Source organism: Petaurus breviceps, unplaced genomic scaffold (assembly GCF_028583685.1).
Source record: "Petaurus breviceps papuanus isolate PSGF00001 unplaced genomic scaffold, PetGlider_PUasm1.0 186, whole genome shotgun sequence".
NCBI classification, from domain to species: domain Eukaryota; kingdom Metazoa; phylum Chordata; class Mammalia; order Diprotodontia; family Petauridae; genus Petaurus; species Petaurus breviceps.
In genome coordinates, this window is record NW_027185798.1 from 515,639 (window position 1) to 533,630 (window position 17,992).

Here is a 17,992-nt window from a genome sequence, read left to right on the forward strand (position 1 = left end):
CTCTCTCTCTCTCTCTCTCTCTCTCTCTCTCTCTCTCTTTCAATGCATACATACATATGTATGTATGTATACACACACACATACACATATACATGATGTCTCCCTCTTCCTAGTTCAAGTCTCCTGTCTTCAGGCAGGTAAAGTGTGATGCTCTTTATCTTATAGGTGGGGCCATTGAGGCTCAAAGAGGTGGTTGTGGGTTAAATCTTCAAGTCATCACAGTGGTAGTGGCCAGCCATCAACATTTTAGAGCAGGGCTCAAGAATGCATCAGCCTAAGGAAGAAACAAGCAGACTGTGCAGCATGAGTTATGTCCCCCACTGTGCTGTCCTGAGCCAACCTTGGATGGGAGCCAGTTGGATCCCAAGCTTCCATTACCTAGGGCTTGGATGCCAGCCACCTTTGTCCAAAAGCTGTACTAACAGGAAGAGGAGCCTTGGGAAATCCCTGAGCTCCTTGCTCAGGCTGCATTTGGTAGAGAAGACAGCTCATGTACCTCACTCATGATCAGGACTGTGAACTCCCAAAGAAAACTCTGGGTGGTGCCCCTGCTACAAGGACAGGGAATGTCCAGCTGCCAGCAATTTCCTAGAAACATCTGCCCTTTAAATCCCCCCCTTTTTAAACAGCTAAATCCCAAAACTCAACCATCAATTAGGTTATAGGACATGGCCAAGGTCATAAAGCTACTAAGTGGTAGGACTAGAAGCCTGGTTTCCTAATCCCGGCTTGGAAGACCTGGGTTTGAATCCTGCCTCTGATAATTCCTAGTTGTGGACACTGGGAGAATCATTTACTCTCACTAGACCTCAATTTCCTCATCTGTAAAACAAAGGGGTTGAAATTGAGGTCCCTTCCAGCCCCAAATCTATGCTGCAACTTTTAAAAATAGTAATATTAGGGGAGGCTAGGTGGCTCAGTGAGTAAGAGCACCGGCCCCAGTCAGGAGGACCTGGGATTGGTTCCACCTCAGATACTTAACACCCACACAAAATAACTGGCCATGTAACCTTGGGAAAGTTACTTAACCCCAATTGCTTTAAAAAAAATAGTAATATTAGCCTAGGAGAGGTTTGGAGAGGAGTCAGATCTAGGAGTTCCCAGTTGGGAACTCCCAAATGAGGAAAGTCCCTTTACCCATGCAGATCAAGACTCATGGAGAGTTGGGTATGGGTGCTGAGAAGTTTCAAGGTCTGTATTCCTCAGGGCTAGAACTTTTACTGACTGAAGCCAGCTTCTATCTGCTACCAGCCCCAAAGAATGATGATAGGCTGGTGGTGGTGTCTTCCCACCTGGGAGTCTATTCCCAGCCCTGTACTCCCTATGGACAGGGTGGTCTCCCCTAATCCTCCCCTCACTCATCCCTGCACTCACACAATCACACACAGACACACACACAATCACACACACAAACATTTTATGGAGGTAGTAGGAGCCAAATAATGGAATCTGACAGTCACATCATTTTATTGACGAGATTTAGCAGCAAGAATATGGCAAGAGTGATTTTTATATGTACAAGCTCAACCCTGCTGGGACCCCAGATCCCCTCCCCACCCTCTCTACCCACCCCAGTGCCAGGACCCAGGGCCCTCCATCTTCTGGGTTCTTGCTAAGACCCTGCCCCCAAGAAAGGGATTCCCCCATCCCCTTTCTGGCTTGGGAAGAACAGGTAATGAGACTCACATCTAATCCCCCCCACCCTTCCCCCAAGCCACATGATGTGAATATCTCACATCAAGCACATTCCTTGTCCTGGCCCCCAGGCTCCCTAACTCATGGACACCCCACCCCCACCCCAGGGGTCCTTCAGACCAGCAACCAAAATGATATGGAATCTACCTTGTGGCCCCAAACTTCCTTCTCCTGAGTGACAAGCTTAGGAGAGAGGAGGGGCCCTCTCTTTCTCCTGGAGCCCAACCATAGCCCCTGAGGCCCCTGAGAACCAGAGTTCTTCCTTGCCCCTAAGGGAGAGGACAGTTGGCCCATCAGGAGTGGGTCAGTAAACTTGCTAAGGTCAGGGGAAGTGGGTGGCAGGCAGGGAAGGGGATTAGGCACCCAGGCCTCACCACACAGAGCACTTGTGAGTTGGGTTCATGGGAGAATTCTTGGGGCAGTGGAAGGCCCGGCCAAATTCCTCAAACTGGGACACACTGCCCAGCACCCTGTAGGGAGAAAAAAATGAAAAGATGCAGTCAGGGGTGGCTAGGTGGTGCAGTGAATAGAGCACAGGCCCTGGAGTCAGGAGGACCTGAGTTCAAATCTGGCCTCAGATACTTAACACTTTCTAGCCCTGTGACCTTGGGCAAGTCACTTAACCACAATGCCCAGCCTTCCCTGCCTCCAAAACAAAACAAAACAAAAGATGCAGCAGAAGAACCTGGGTTCAAATCCTGACCCATCTACAAATGATTCCGTTTCAATGGTCTCAAGACTGCTTTCTCAATACTTTCCCAGGGGATAGCTTCCTGGCCAAGTTGATCTCAGTTTCCTAATCTATAAAATGGAGCTAATAATGATACCTACCTCAAAGGGTGATTACAAACATGACCTCATAAACTTATAGATGTAAGTCACTTTGCCAACTTTAAACGGTATAAGAAGTTAGCTATTGGGATTAGAATCAGATGAGGCCCAGACCTCAGAGCGCTTCCTCTCCAAGGCCAGGTCAGCAGCTTCTCTGAAACGTCCTTGAGATGCTGAGAAGCTAAGCGACTTTGCCAGGATCCCCCAGTCTGCACGAATGGACCAGCCCGGAGCCAGCTGTGTGGGCTCTCCAACCCTTCTACCCCCAGGCTCCTCCAACTAAAGCAGACATTGCCCGGAGGTCTGCCAAGTCCATTCCTCCCAGTGAAGCGGAAGCACTGTTACAGCCCTTCCACAGAGGAGCTAGGATTCAGCGTGGCTGAGAGGCCCTGTCCATGGTCCCCACCTAGTGAGCGGCAGAGCGCAGAGGCGCACTCAGACAGGCAGCTTTTTAGACAGAGGACTCTCTCGCCTCTGTTCCTCCACTCTCCCTGTCCCAGGCCTCTTCCCTCCCCTGAGAGCAGCAGGGACGGCGGTGGCCCCCGAAGGCCAGTACCTGTAGTGCTCTGGGGCATGCTTGTCGGTCAGCACCTGCAGGTAGATGGACTGCGACCTCCTCTTGATGCACCAGTTCTAAGCCAAAACGGAGGAGGAAGGAACCTCAGAGACTCACTTTACACAAGAGGAAACCAAGGCTCAGAGTCAGGCCACACGGCCACGCGGCAAGTGTCTGAGGCAGGATTGGAACCCATACTTTCCTGGCTCCACATTTAAGCACAGTAGGCAATAACTAGCCAGGGGACAGAAAGGCAACAGGCAGGATGAGAAGGGTTTCATCCCCTCTCCCTTGAGAAATTCCAGTTGTCTCTCAGTTAGGGGCTCAGGTAGTTACAGACAGCTAGGTAGTGCAGTGCATAGAGTGCTGAGCTGGAATCAGAAAGACCTGAGTTAAAATCCTGCCTCAGACACTGTGTGACCTTGGACAAGTCACTTAACTTCTCTGTTCCTCAGGTTCCTCATCTATATAATGGGGCTAATAACAGTACCTTTCTTTGAGGGTTGTGAGGCTCTCTGAGGTCATATTTGTAAAGTACTTAGCACAATGCCTAGCACACACAGTAGGTGCTTTATAAATGCCTATTCCCTTCCCAGAATCCCCAGGGGAAGCAGCTCTGTTAATAATAAACACAGACAGGAGGAAGCCCCAGACAGGCGCCTGGCTCCTACCTGGGCGAAGGCGATAAAGAAGAGCTGGTCGTGGGTGTACTTGAGGCGGTAGAGGGGATGCTCGGGGCCATGCTCCCGCACCCACTTCTGATAGGCCTGGGAGGGGACACAGAATTCTGAGGGCCCCGCCTCTGCTCAGGCAGGCGGAGGGAGGGGAAGGGGAGGAAGGGGGAGGGGAAGGGGAGGGAGGGGAAGGGGAAGGGAATAAGAAAAGCTCCAGATCCTCGGGCCCCTCCCCCCGGCAGGGCCACCGAGAAAGAGGGCAGGGCGAGGGAAGGAGACAAACCGCACTCACGTAATAGGCGAGCTTGAGGCCCCCCATATCTGCGATGTTCTCTCCCAGGGTGTGCTTCCCGCTGACCTGTGGAGTGGTCATTCTGTCGAACTTTCCTCCCTTCCTCACCCAACCATAAGTCTTGGGTGTGGCCGGTGCTGAGGCGCTCACCCAGCCCTATTTAGTAGGTCCTGAGACCCTAGACCTGGACCTAGAAGGCTGGAGTCTTCTGGCTCTAGGGGCCCCTGATCCAACCCCCTCATCTTACAGAAGAAATCGAGGCCCTGTAGGAGAGGGAAGGGCAGTTCCTCGTATTCCTTTCCCTTCCCTCTCTGCCTCCTAAGCCCCTGCTCTTCATGGTCCCATAGGGATTGAGATGTTCTTGTCTTTCGAAGTTCTGGACTCTTCCTCAGAGGATTTGGGCAGGGGGATGTGACCCAACGGAACCGAGGACAGTGCTGTCCTGTCTGGGAACAGAAGGCAGCTTACCCGCTGGTTGTAGACTGTGAAGTTGTCATAAAGGCTGACTATACATTCTGCCTTTCGGAGGAACTGGCTGTAGGAGGCCTCTGTCCACCAGTGCATCAGGTTCCCCGAACGGTCATATTGGCCACCTGTGGGGGACCATGGTCCCTAAGCCCCTGGGACTCCTGCTTCCTGTCCTGTCTTTGGCCCAAGCCCCTGCCCCAACTCTGAGTTTTCAGCAAAGAGATTTGGTGGTAGGAGGGACTTGAAGACTGGCATTCTCCTATACCCATACACACTCTCAGACCAGCAGGAACCAGGTAAGGTGAACCCTGGGGCTCCCTAGGGTGGAAGGGTGGAGGTGGTAGAGAAAATACAGCCATGGATCTAAGACTGAGACGCTAGAATGGGCAGCCGGAAGGAATTGTGGGAACCCAGGGTTTTATCTACCCCAATCATCGTAGCCATGGGTCAGCTCATGTCCAATGATAGTGCCGATGCCTCCATAGTTCAGAGATCTGTGGACACCAGACAGCACCAGGTCAAGAGTTGGGATGACTTCCCTGCCCTCCTTCCCAAAAAATCCCAAACAGAAACTAAGTAACAGAGAACCAGGTCCCTTTTTCATCACTGGGCTCATTGGGTGGCAGATGAAGCCATTGACTTGGAGCCAAGGAGACCAGCTTCAAATCCTGTCTCCGAGGCTTTCTAGCTGTCCCAGGATGAGGCACTTAAACCCCTCCTAGCCTCAGTTTCCTCATCTGTAAAATGAAGGTGATGGACTAGATGATCTCTAAGGACCCTGGAAGCTGTAAATTTGTGGTCCCATGATCCCTGCTCTACCTATGGGAGCCACAGACCTGCCACATGCTGAAACTAATCTCTCCTTAGTGCCCAGTGATTCTCAGACCCAAGGCAGTGCAGAGGCTGGGGTCTGCTCTTGCAAAGATTCCTCATGGGCAAAGTCTAGAGTTTCCAGGAGGTCAAGCCCCAGAAATACTCACTGTGGGAAGTCAGGATCATAGAGGGTAGGTTGTAAGATGCCAGCAGGGAACACTGCACAGAAAAGTGTTTGGATAAGAATGGGGGACCTCTTTCAGCTACCATCTCCAGAAAGGATGGTGTGTGCATTGTACCCCCCAAACCCCAGTCATTAGACACCACTACCTGTGGTGCATCAAGCGAGGGAATGCTAATTCCTGCTCCCTACCCCAAGGCAGCTTCACTGGACTCCCCAGGACCAAGTCTATCACCGATCTCTGAGACCCAGCTCTTCTGTGTCTCCAGATCTGTCCCCATGTTGACAGCAGTTTTTTCACCAGGGAGAAGAAGGGGTCCTAAAGCTCAGGGAGGCAGAGAACTCCCAAATAACCCTCTGATCTCTTGCTTACCCATTTGGTTCTTGTTGGGAAGGTAATATGCATTCAGAGCTTGTGGGGGGAGCAGCCACCTATAAAAAGAGTGTCCTTCACAAAGAGTCATTCAGTCATAGATGCCCAGCCTGAGGTCCTTCATTCTGAGACCTGCCTGATCTGCCCCCTCCCTGACACTCTGCTTCCCTGGCACAACACCCCCCCCACACACACACACACTCCCATCACTAGCAAGGGTCTATTCCCTGGAACATCAGACAATGAAAGAGCCCTGGTGTGACCTTGGGCAAGTCACTTAACTTCCCTGAACCTCTGTTTCCTCAGATGTAAAATGAGGAGTTGGACTCTGAGGGGGTCTCTGAGATCCCATCCTGTCCTTGAAGCCTTCTCCAGACACACCTCACTGATCTTCCTTGTGAGTCCCCCCCCCTTCCCAAGCTACCTGCATCTTCTGTATTACTCATGTTCCTCTGCCTTGCTTTCAGGTATGTTTGGAAATGTCTCATTTCTCTCATAAGCTCCTTAGTCCATGGACACCCACAGTGTCCTTGCATTTGCCTATAATCAGATACAGTAAAAGCTAGTAAATGTTAATATGAAAAAGATCTGAGGGTTTTAGTGGACCTCAAGCTAGAGATGAGCCAATGGCGTTGCATGGTAGCCAGAAAACTTCATATTATGGGAGTTTTCATTAAGAGCAGTATTGTTCCCAAGACTAGAGGGGTGACTGTCCTTCTGCCTTCTGCCTTTAGACAACACCTCAAGAGGTAGGGATCAGTTCTGGACATTACATTTTAGGCAGGATAATTGATAAGCTATAGATCACCCAGGGAAGGCAAACAGGATAATGAGTGATTTGGAAAGTCCCCCATACCTGGGGTGAAGGGACTGGGATGTTTAGCTTTCAGGGGAGAAGAATCAGAGGTGACATGATAGCAGTCTTCAAATATATGAAGGGCTGTTCCAGCCCTGCAGGGCAGGCACAGGGGCACCAAGTGGAAGAGAAGAACAGGCTTGCTCTGCTTAGTGCCAGAGGGCAGAAACAGGAACAACGGGTGAGAGTTAGAGACATCGATTGTGGCTCAGTGTGGAAACTCCCCCACAAGAAAGGGCCATGAGAGGCAGTGGCCCTGCCTCCAGCAGAAGCTGGACCACACAGCCCTCCATGGTCAGGGTCTTGGAATAGGGACCGCTGCTGAGTTATGGGTGGCTGCTCTCCTGATCTAGAAGCTCCCAGCTCCAGCTGGGCCAGCCTCACTACTCCCTGGCTCCCAACCTGCCGAGCCCAGCTCACTGCTGGCGGTACCCACGCGGACTTATCCACCTCCTGCCGGATCTTCTTCACAGATAACTGGATGCTGAACCGGATGCTGTTCAAGATGTTCTTAAAGTAAGTCTTCTCGTGGACTTCGAACTGTGGGAGGAAGAAGGGGAAGAAGGAGAAAGAGAAGGAGGAGGAAGAGGATCGGGGCGGAGAGGAGGAGGAAGAGGGAGTCATCTTCCCTGGGTCTCCCACAGCACAGGGGGCCAGTGGGTCCTGCTGGCTGGCGGAGGGCTGGGGGACCCCATACCTCATACTCCTTGTCAATTGCTTCAGGCTTGAGCAGGAAGTCAGGATACCCGACCATCACCATCATGTACTGCAGCTGAGGACAAAAGGGGAAACCTGAGGGTCCTGGGCAAATATCTCCGGGATATGAGCATGCCGTGTTGAAAGGGCCATGGTGCTTCACTGCCTGAGGCTGATGGGGGGCAGGGTAGAAGGCCTGGAGATAAGGGGGAAGTAGCTCCAAGATGGTATTCAGACCAAGCTGCCCTAGCTGAGGAACACCAATCTAGTCCCAGAAAGGCAGCAGGAGAGGGGAAGTATCCCATTCCCTGCCTGGGAAGGGGATCAAGGGTGAGCAGAAGATTGGAGAGGGGGGACAGTGGCCCCCTGCCCTTAGCAGCCCTGCAGAGGCAGCCCCCTGCCACCAAATTCCTCCACAAACCTGCTCCTTTGGCGTAGTACCTTGGCCCTGGCAGCAGCCTTGGTTTCTTTGTCCATCCAGTCTAGTTCATCCAGACGCTGGCCCAGAATGTGTTTGATATCCTCCACAAGCTGCTGCACCTGTCAGGGTTGGAGACGTGTCAGGTGTAAGGTTGGGGTCCCTGGCTTGGAGTCACCCTCAGCATCCCAGGCAGCTCCTTCTGGCTGTTTTAGCAACCCCACCCCACCCCCAATGAACCTCGTCCCTGCCGTCCCTAACTGGTCCTTGCTTTTCACAGCCAACATCTTTCATTGAACCTTTTTGAGCCTCAGTTTCCACATCTAAAAACAGAAGTCAGATTTCAAGCCAGGAGGGTCTTTTGAGACCATCCAGGACCATAAATCAAGGGCAAGGAAGGAACCTTAGGAGCTATTTATCCCAACAGCTTCATTTCTCAGATGAGGTAACCAAGTCCTTGCCTAGGGTCACAAATAGTAAACTTCTAAGATTTGTCCTTGGATCCCCTGACTCCACAACACCCAAGTTTGAATCCTTCAATTTAATCGCTGTTGAGCTGTCTGACATTCAGAGAGGTTCTGTCTAGTGGTTTAGAGCTCCCAATTTTCATTTTACCTAAATTCAACTAGAATTTACTAAGGCACATACCAGGTTCTGGGGCTATAAAGGAGGAAAAGTGCCCCTTTCCTCAAGAAACTTAACCATCTACCAAACTGGAACTTCCCAAGTGTATGGGGTAGAAAGGTAGGCAAGTACTACCCTATGATAGGCAGCCTGAGTCCCTGAGAGGCTAAATGATTTGTCCCAGGGTATTCTTATGCCCATTTTGCAGACTAGGAAGCCTTGGACACTAACATCTGACAATTGGCACCCCGGAGGGGAAGGGAGCCTAGGAAGGGCATGATCCCTGGGCCCTAGACCACCCCTAGGCTCTCCCCATCCCGCCCCATTGGCTCTGTATCTGACCTTGGCTTTGCTTGCGGCAGAGAAATGTTCGTGTACGAAGAGGGCCCCCAGGGCCATGCCGAAGTGCCGGTTGGCTTGGCCCAGGCAGACCCTGGCCAGCTCTTGGGGTTTGTCACTGCCCTCCATCTCTCGGGACAGGTCATGCAGTGCTGATCGGAAGGGCTGGGACAGATGCTCACTCAGGACCACCACCACCCGCCACACCAGGTAATTGTGAAGGATCCTGGGAGTGGGGAGAGGAGGTGGCTGAGGAAGCTGGGCTTTTCTGAGCTCAGCCCCTCAGACCTGGGGCGTTCAGGCAGGGAGGAGAGCTGGCCAGAGCCCCGGCTTCACCTCCCCCAAGCAAAGCAGAAGATGGTAAGAATGCTGTAATCTGCAGCACTCTGGGCTCTTCCAAGGCCTTTCACGAAAGTCATTTCCTTTTATCCTAATATGTGAATGAAGGCTTTTGGTCAGACCCGTGATTTCATCAGTTTCATCAGCTCCTACCCGAGCACACTGGAACCTTCTTTACAAGCACTGCTGTATAGAGTTGCCTGGGGCAAATGAGAGGTTAAAGGACTCTTCCAGGATCACAAAGCTCTTCCTGATGCCAAAAATCAGTCCTCTGTTACACAATGAAGCCTCTCACTAGTAAGGAGGAGGAGGAGGATGAAGGATGATGGTGATGATGATGAAGAGGAGGGAGATGGTGGTGATGAGGAGGATAGCTGAGTTTTATAGAGCAGCTCAAGGTTTCTAGAGCACTCCATCTCATCTGGGCTTCACAATCAACAGCAACTAGCATTCTTCCCTTTTAACATATGACAAAGTAGGGCATAGGGAAAGGAAGGGACTTGCCCAGGGTCACACAGTTAGTAAGGCAAGATTTGATCTTAGGTCTGCCTTGGGTGCTCTGGGCAGCCTGGAGCTGTGGAGACTGGGTGCGATCCCAGTTCAGGCAACCTGTGAGGAAGGCAGGGAAATTATTACAGCTGTGGAAAAAAGTGTCCAGAGGTAAGATCATTTGTCCAAGGTTACATACAATGAGTTGGTGGCCACCCTGGGACTAGAACCCAGGCCCCCCGACTTTGGTGTTGCCACCAAGGTGCTTCCTGGAGTAGGAACAGGGGAGTCTCCCAGTACTTCCAATGTACAGGGTTGACAGCCAGAAACCACGTCACTGTTGTAGGAATCCCTGGTGGGAATTTTGAGGTCAAAAAGGGATGAACATCTGGGGATATGTGCTCTGGGCACGTAGGGATGTGGAGAGTCAGCCTTAGTTCTCTGGGGGTGGAGGATGGCTAGGGGCGGCCATGCACCATGCAGCTGTCTCGGGGGTAAGCCTCCCTCCCCCTGCCAGCTACCTCCGAGGTGTGGAGCGGATGAGCTGGGACACTTGCTGCATGTACTCTGTGGCCAGAAGCACCACCTCTTCATCTTCTGAGAAGTCCTCCTGGAAGATCTGATCCAGCAGCCACTTCCATCGGAGCTGCGGGGGGCACAGAATGCCAAGGTCAGGACCACAAAATTCACAGAGTGTTTCCTTCCCAAGAACCCTAAAGAGCAAGTGGTTTGTGTCCTATGCGTCCTATTTCACAGGTGAGGAAATTGAGTCTCAGTAACAGAAAGCCCAGGGTCACCTAGACTCTAAGTGTCTGAATCAGGATTCCAAACCAGTTTTTTTCTGGTTCTGTGGTCCAGCAGGAGAAGTGCTGAATGTGGAGTCTCCATCACTCACTGCCTGAGTGACTCTGGCAACTTAGCTAACTTCTCTGAGCTTAAATTCAATTTTCTCGACTATTATAAATGGAGGGGGCTGCACCTGATGATCTCAGAGGTACCTTTGAAGTTTGAATCTATGATTTTAAGACACTGAAGTCACTTAACCTACCTGGGCCTCAGACCAGCAGCAGCAGCAACACCATCATCACCATCATCATCACCACCACCACCATCACCATCATCACCATCATCATCATCACCATCACCACCATCATCACCATCATCACCACCATCATCACCATCATCATCATCTTTACATAGTGCCTACTATGTGCCAGACACTGTGCTAAGTTAAGCACTATACAAATATCTCATTTGATCCTCACAAGAACCCTGGGAGGTTGGGTATCATTTTATGGATGAGGAAATTGAGGCAAACAGGGCTAAGTGACCTGCCCAGGGTCACACAGTGAGTAAGTGTCTGAGACTGGATTTGAACTCAGGTCTCCCTGACTCCAGACTCAGGAATCCCCCTAGTTTCCTCATGTATAAAATGAAGGCCTTGGACCTTATGCCCTCTGAGGTTCCTTTCACTTGTGTCACTGATGACAATGTTAGCCACTTTTCTCATTCTGCAACGTAACAGAGATCACAGATCTAGAAATGAAATGGCCCTTAGAGACCTTTCAGTCCATGCTCCTCAATTTTTTTCAGATTTTTCTTTTTGCTTTTTGGAGGGGGGAAGGTAGGGAAATTGGGGTTAAGTGACTTGTCCAAGGTCACACTGCTGGTTTTGTGTTAAGTGTCTGATGTCAGATTTGAACTCAGTTCCTCCTGACTTCAGGGCTGGTGTTCTATTCACTGTGCCACCTAGCCGCCCCCATGCTCCTCATTTTTTACAGATGAGGAAACTGATCCCCAGGGAAGGCAAGTCATTTGCCCGAGGTCCCTCAGGCCAAAAACTTCAGAGGAAAGATGTTGACTGGAGGTCCTGACTCCAGAACCAGTTTTCTTTCTACTGCCCCAGCTTCCTTTCTCTTCCTAGGAAAAGACCAGGATTCGAGGACAGAGAAAAGAATAGGAAGGAGGGCCATGATAAGGTGTCTGTGGATTTAGAGCTGGGAGGCTCCTTAGGGATCATCCAGCCAAACCACCTCATTTCACAGAGGAGGCAACTGAGGATTGGAGAGGAAAGTGACCTGTTCAAGGTCACACAGATAATTAATGACAGAGTCAAGTTTCAAATCCAGATTCTTTGACTCCAAACCCAGAGTTCTCACCAACCTTAACCTGGTTGTTCCTCCCCCTTCCAAGTTTCTATGAATCTGTCAAACCCATAATCCTGGAGCTGAATCAGTTCCAACCAGGGACTCCTCTAAAATCCTCTATAGGAATTTCCCCAAGTCCCATTCTCTTAGCCTTGTTATCCACCAAGCTCTCTCTTTTGCTTACTCCTTTCTGTCTCTCTGTCTCACACATACTCTCTCTCTCTCCCTCTCCCTCTCTCCCTCCTTCCCTCTCTATCTCTCTCTCTCCCCCCACCTCTCTCTCTCTCTCTCTCTCTCTCTCTCTCTCACACACACACACACACACACACACTTTCCTTTGCCCCCTGGGAAAGAGCAGACTCCCTGAGATTTCTTCTACCTCCTCTCCCCTCAGGCTCCATCCCTTCCCATGGGGGGCCCTACTCACATGAGGGGTGATCTGTTGAAGCTGTCCCAAGGTCACCTTGTTGTACATTGAACTGATGTCTCGGCGTAGGTCATCATATTCAGACACAGTGATCTGATGGAATAAATGGGGTTATCCCTGGACCTGCACCCCCTTCTCCAACTTGACACATTACCCAGAGCCCCCCTCCTACTCCATAGCACAGCCACAGGACACCTGGTGCCCCACAACCCACTCCCAAGACCATAAAGTTGTGCTATCATGATGACTGAGGGATAAGAAAATGCACCTCTGTCTTGCCTTGCAGAGATGGGGGTCTATGGGTATGAGTCAGGTGTGATTATCAGACAAGGTTTATTTGTCAGTTACTTTTCTTCCTCTTCAAAAAAAAATCTTTATTACAAGGAACAGTATGGTGGGTTGGGGGGAGGGGAGGGACATATTCAGAGATTAAGGCCATATCAAGACAAAAGATCAATATTTATATGAATATATGACCCTCCCATCGGAACATAACCTCTGAGAACAGAATGCCCCTGGATTTCTGTTCTTGTATTTCCACAATGGCCCCGAACATCTTGGGTAATTAATCAATGCCCCTTGACTGACTTAATAATAGAAATTTTAAAAAGAGATCCTACAGTCCAACAGGTCTCTGCTGACTGAACCTCTCTAGAAGGCGGCCCGGGGCTTCGTGGCCCCCAGGCTGGAGTCAGCTGGTGAGAATGACTGACCAGCCTCATGGTCTCTCTCTCTCTTGCCTTTGTGGTTCCAGGGAACTTCATGATAAAAAGGCCACCATCGAAGGCACAAAGACAAGGATCAGGAACGAGAGGAGAGTGAGGAGCCCCGGGCTGTGAGCTGGGGGCTCCGAACTATGAGAAGGAAGGGGTGGTTCTGGGAAGCCTCTGGGACACTCACATTGGCCAGCCTCTGCTCCAGTTGCAGAATCTCCAGGGCCTTCTGCTCCACTGCTTCTGCCCCTAGTAGGCTCAGCAGCCGCTCCATAAATACCCGATAGGCAGCCAGGATCTGGGGGGCCCACCCCGAATAGGCAGGTCAGCTCAGCCTCTGTGGAAAACAACTGACCTACCATGCAAGGGCATCCCCACACCCACAGTGTTGTCCCTAGCCTAGGACTGAAGCCATGGTCTGTCTCACCATCTAAGGTTCTGAGACCAAAGCCACTGCTTCTCCCTGGGTCCTTCCTATATTGCACCCTGCTCCCCCACCTCACCTTCTCACTCTCTTCATCCTGGGCCAAATAGAGTGTTCTCTCAGGCAGCGTCAGCCCATCCTGGTCAATCTAGGAGAATAAAGAGAGAACAGGGCACACCTCAGGCAGGGGAGGGCTGAGAAGCCGGGTTGTCAGCCTGGACTCTACTCTTCCCCCTTCCCTGACTCCCCTGGGGTGACCTGGGAGAATTGGTAGAGTCAGAGACCCTCGGTTCAAATCCAGCTCTGACACTTAGGATCTCAAGAGGGATAACCTCTTAAAAGGTTATCTAGTCCAATCCCCTGCATCTTACAGATGAGGAACCACAGCTTGGAGAGGTGATATGACTCACTTAAGGCCACACAGCTAAGAAGAGCTAGGATTTGATTTGAACTCAAGTCCTCAAACCAGAGGTGCCAGCCCTTTGCTCCCCACTTCCCACCTGCGTGACTCTGGTCTATTCCCTTCACCCCTTGGGAGTCTGGTTTTTCATCTGTAAGCCTCTGCCCTCCTGGGTCATGTCTACTTTAAATTCTGTTCCTTCTAGGCCTCATTTTCCGAGGCCCTAACCCGAGGAAAGTTTTGTTTCTGTTTTTTCAAGGGGGGGACGAATGTGTGGGGAAGGAGCACAGAAAAGAGAGCCCCAGTTATCCAGCTGCGGGCACGTTCCATAGATCACCCCAGGCCTCCCTAACCCGGCCCAACACAGAATTAGTGGAGAAAGCCCCGGATGCCCTCCTGGGCCTCAGTTTTCCCGAGTGTAAAATGATCGGCTTAAGTAGACCATCTCCGAATTCCCCTTGCAGCTCTGACGCTGGGTTTCCAGACTGCTCACCGCCCGAATGCCAAGGACACGCCCAGCAGGGGGGCCGGAGCCCCACACCACCGGCTCGGTGCGGCGGGCTGCGCTCGAACACACACACACACACACACACACACACACACACACACACACACACACACACACACACACACACACACACACACACCTGACGACTACGCCGCCGCAGCCGCTCAGAACCCGCTCCCGCTTAGCTGCCACCGCCCTCCAGCCCGCCTGCCTGTGGCCTGGGAAATTGCGGCTCCCCGCTGCTCCGCTAAACACCGCAATTACTCCAGGGGAAATTACCTCCTCACCTCCCGCTTCCTTCCTTCCTCTCCCCTCCCCCGCTCTCCGCTAACTCCTTCCCTTCCTCCTCTCTCCCTTCCCTCCTCCCCTCTGGCACTGAGAGCCAGTGATGGCTGTGGAGGAAGAACCCACGCAGGTCGGGCTCAGGCCCCTTAAACACACTTTAGACCCCTCCCTGCCCCACAATCTCTGCTAGGCCCCTTTCTGTCCCCAGAAGCAACTGAACATCCACCTGGACGATTTCCCTGGGAACGAACCCTGCCTTTGCCTTGTGTCACCCTGAGTATGTCACTTGACGTCTTTGAGCCTTGGCTTTCTCTTCTGTGAATGGCGATAAATCCTGCCTTAAGTGCCTGTTTCCAGGGCTGGCACGAGCCGCCCAGAAGGCAGTCACTGTGTAAGAGGGGTGGGTGCCCCGGCCTTTCTGGGCCTTCAGCTTTTCGGTGTCCCGGGGCATCTGTCTTCTAACAGGAGCCTAGATCTAGAGCTGGAAGGGCCCTTAAAGACCATCTAATAAAACCTTTTCCTTTTCTAGAGGTGGGGCAATGCTCAGATCGCACACAGGAGACCCACGTGGCAGAGGCGCGCGTGGGACTGAACGTTCTGAGTCGGAGGAGCTGACTTCCAGACCTTTGGGCCGTCTGGGGGCGACACGGGAATGCAGATGGAGATCAGGGCATGGGAAATGGCCTGCGAACCATTAAAGACGCTCTCAGCTAGTGTTTGAGGAGACTGAGGCCCCGGCAACAGACGTGACTCGGCCAGAATGACACAGTGGCCTGGTGAGATTCCGCAGGCATCGCCCTTTCCCCTACGTCCAGAGCGCGCTACTGAGGATGGGGGTCCTCAGTCCCTAGACCCTGAAGCAACCTTGAGGCAGCTGGCTGGCAACGTGGGCATGTGTGCGTGTGCGCGCGTGTGTGCATGTGTGTGCACGCGCATGAGTTTGTGTGTGTGAGCGCGCGCGCGAGGGCTCCTGTGAGTTTGTGTGTATGTGTGTGAGCGCCCGCGCGTGTACCAGCCCCCAGCTCAGCCCGGCCCAAGGCGCGACCACCCGCGGGGAGCCCGACCACCTCGCCTCACCAGCCACGCCGCGCCGGCCGGCCACTCACGCGGATGACGTAGCGCGAGGAATTCTTGTCGTCCAGGCTGACGGTGAGCGAGAAGAGCGCAGCGGCGCTGTAGACGCCCTGCGCCTTGTACAGCAACCGGTTGAGGTCCCAGCTGTGCGCCCCGCCGCCGCGCAGGTCCCAGCCGCCGCAGTCCTCTATCACCTCGAGCATGGGCCTCGGGCCCAGCCGCTCGATCTCGGCCATGTCGAGGCACGAGCGGAAGAAGGCGCGCACCTTGCGCTGGGCCGAGCCCCCGGGCCCGCCGCTGGGCCGCGCCAACAGCCGCCGCAGGCGCTCTTCGTTCTGCTCACCGATGGCGGCGATCGTGCCGTAGGTGAGCTTGTCCTCGGGGATGCCGTGGCGCCGCAGCCAGCCGCCGCACGCGAACGAGTAGAAGTCCTGGCACGGGTCGATGCTGACGTCCAGGTTGGCTGCCAGGAAGCGCGCGGCGCGGGCGAAGGCCTTGCGCTCGGGGCAGCCCTCGGGGCACGCGGCGCCCGCGCCCCCGCCGCCGGGCCCGGGCCCTAGGTACTTGAGGACCAGCATGGCCCCGAGGATGGCGCAGAGGCCGGCGGCGAACACCAGCCCCGACAGCAGGCACACCTCCCGCCGGTTCCAGCGGCTCAAGCCGGCCCCGGAGGCGCCGCGGCCCGAGCTGGCGGTGGCCCGCGGGAGGGGGAAGCCGTGCGGCAGTGAGCCGCCCCCAGAGCTGCCCGGGCCGCACTTGCTCACGTATTTGACCTCCTGAAATTCATCGTAGTGCGCCGTCAGCGAGTAAGTGGGCTCCATGGCGCCAGCGGCCCGCCCCTTCCCTGACCCCGGCGCCAGCTACAGGAGATACCGTGGCTCTGTCCCCGACGCCGCCGTCACCAGCTGCGGCTGCCTGCTCATGGTCCAGGCTGCAGCCTGCGGGAAAGAAAGGAAGGGGGCGAAGAGGGGTCCAAGGCTCAGGGAAGCGGTCTCTTATCGCCACTGCCTGCGGAAACCCTCCCCTCAGGGCTCAACCCAGAGTCTTCCCTCCCCTCCCTTCGGGCACTCCAGAGCCCTCCAAACTTGGAGGTGGGGTTTCTCTCCACTCCGATGCCCAGGACGAGGCCCTCCGAACTCCGGCCCCCCCCCCCCCCGATCTATCCTTCCTTCGAGCTCCTTCAGCTCTCCCTCTCTCCCTCGGGGATAAATGAAGGCAAGGGGGATGGCAGAAATGGAAGAAGAAAGAGGGGCGAGGCAAGTTAGAAGAGAGGGGAATCAAGTGGAGTCTAGAACGAGACCGAAGAGGCCGGATGGAGTGGGAAAGCAGGGCAAAGCGAGACCGCGAGCTCTGATCCTTGGATCCAGCTACCCTCAGTAAACGGGATGCAGCGAAGGCTGAAATGGGTGGACGAGGGAGTGGAGATGCCTTTTGCCTCAGTTGTGGAATAAGGTCTGTCTCCAAACAGGTTGTACCCGGACACCCCGCAGCCAAGGCTGGACCGAGAAAGGAATAAGGGACCAGAGCAGAGAGGCTGGAGGAAGGAGAGAGGAAGGACCTCCTAGGAGCGGAGGATCCTTTGGTTCCCCAAAGCCATCGCCTTTCCAACTGCCTTTTCACAGTCCGAGTAGAGCCAGTCTCCCCGAAAGCAACGGGAAAAGCAAACTTTCTTCCCTAGGAGAGCTTGATGTCGGTCGGCTCTTTGCCTCCTACACCTTCCTCCACAGCCTGGCCCTCATTGCTGCCGCTGGAGGGCTGTCCGAGGTTCTGGAGAGCCCCGCCTTACTATAAGGCTATACTGTCACTAGTTCTCCCCTTCCCAGGAACCTTGGCCAAGCCTGTGAAACTGTCCGAGGTTCGGGGGACTTGGGCTCTTGCCTCAGCCAGCGGAGGGAGCAGCCTGAGGAATTGGGACCGGGATGCCCAGCGGGCAGTGCCCGGCTCCAACAGGTACTCCCTCGGCAGACCGAACTTGAGGAAACTTTGTCTCTCCCAAGGCCCAGCCTCTCCCCCAAAGCTAATCCCAGTCCCACCTGGGCAGCCACAGACTGTCCCCTCCGGGAGGAAGAGACCTGAGTAGAGATGGAGCCAGAGACAGGAAGAGATAAGAGAGACAAAGAGACAGCGGATACGGGGACTTGGCACACACACACACACACACACAGGCAGATAGAACAGACTTACCCAGGCCAGGATGCAGGACAGAACCTCGGCTGAGAAGGGGCTGGGGCCGGGGCCGGCCCGGGGTTGGAACTGGCCCTGGGCCGGGAACCGAGTCGGAGTCGCTCTCCCAGACACAGCGTAGGACTCTGCCGAGCTGCCAGCCCCGGTAGAGGGGGCAGCGCTGGCGGCTCCACCCTCTTCCCTACC

At 53.7% G+C, this 17,992-nt stretch overlaps 1 protein-coding gene across 2 annotated transcripts; it reads right to left on the reverse strand.

Moving 5' to 3' along the window:
* Window positions 1-1,968: 1,968 nt before the first annotated feature.
* ECEL1 (endothelin converting enzyme like 1) lies at window positions 1,969-16,461 on the reverse strand. Of its 2 annotated transcripts, none has more exons than XM_069089159.1 (17): window positions 15,655-16,461; window positions 13,435-13,503; window positions 13,119-13,229; window positions 12,219-12,311; window positions 10,166-10,290; window positions 8,820-9,042; window positions 7,877-7,975; window positions 7,437-7,511; window positions 7,182-7,279; window positions 5,884-5,942; window positions 5,497-5,548; window positions 4,943-5,010; window positions 4,517-4,641; window positions 4,049-4,114; window positions 3,754-3,849; window positions 3,083-3,159; window positions 1,969-2,165 (listed from the first exon to the last, which is right to left on the reverse strand). In XM_069089159.1, the coding sequence occupies exons 1-17, from the start codon at window positions 16,441-16,443 to the stop codon at window positions 2,066-2,068; spliced, it is 2,325 nt and encodes a 774-aa protein (XP_068945260.1). In that variant the 5' UTR covers window positions 16,444-16,461; the 3' UTR covers window positions 1,969-2,065. The 2 variants fall into 2 exon arrangements, with proteins under 2 accessions (XP_068945260.1, XP_068945259.1); XM_069089158.1 differs by having other exon boundaries at window positions 7,176-7,279.
* Between the last annotated feature and the right edge of the window lie 1,531 nt (window positions 16,462-17,992).

What these genes read in the sequence shown, in the direction of transcription:
- ECEL1 (XM_069089158.1), bottom strand. Translation starts at nt 16,443, where the DNA reads ATGGAGCCCACTTACTCGCTGACGGCGCACTACGATGAATTTCAGGAG. An exon ending in TCACAGTCTACAACCAGCGG is followed by an intron (nt 4,115 to 4,516) that starts GTAAGCTGCCTT and finishes ACCACTCCACAG; the next exon opens with GTCAGCGGGAAGCACACCCT. An exon ending in GCCTCAAGCTCGCCTATTAC is followed by an intron (nt 3,850 to 4,048) that starts GTGAGTGCGGTT and finishes GTCCCCTCCCAG; the next exon opens with GCCTATCAGAAGTGGGTGCG.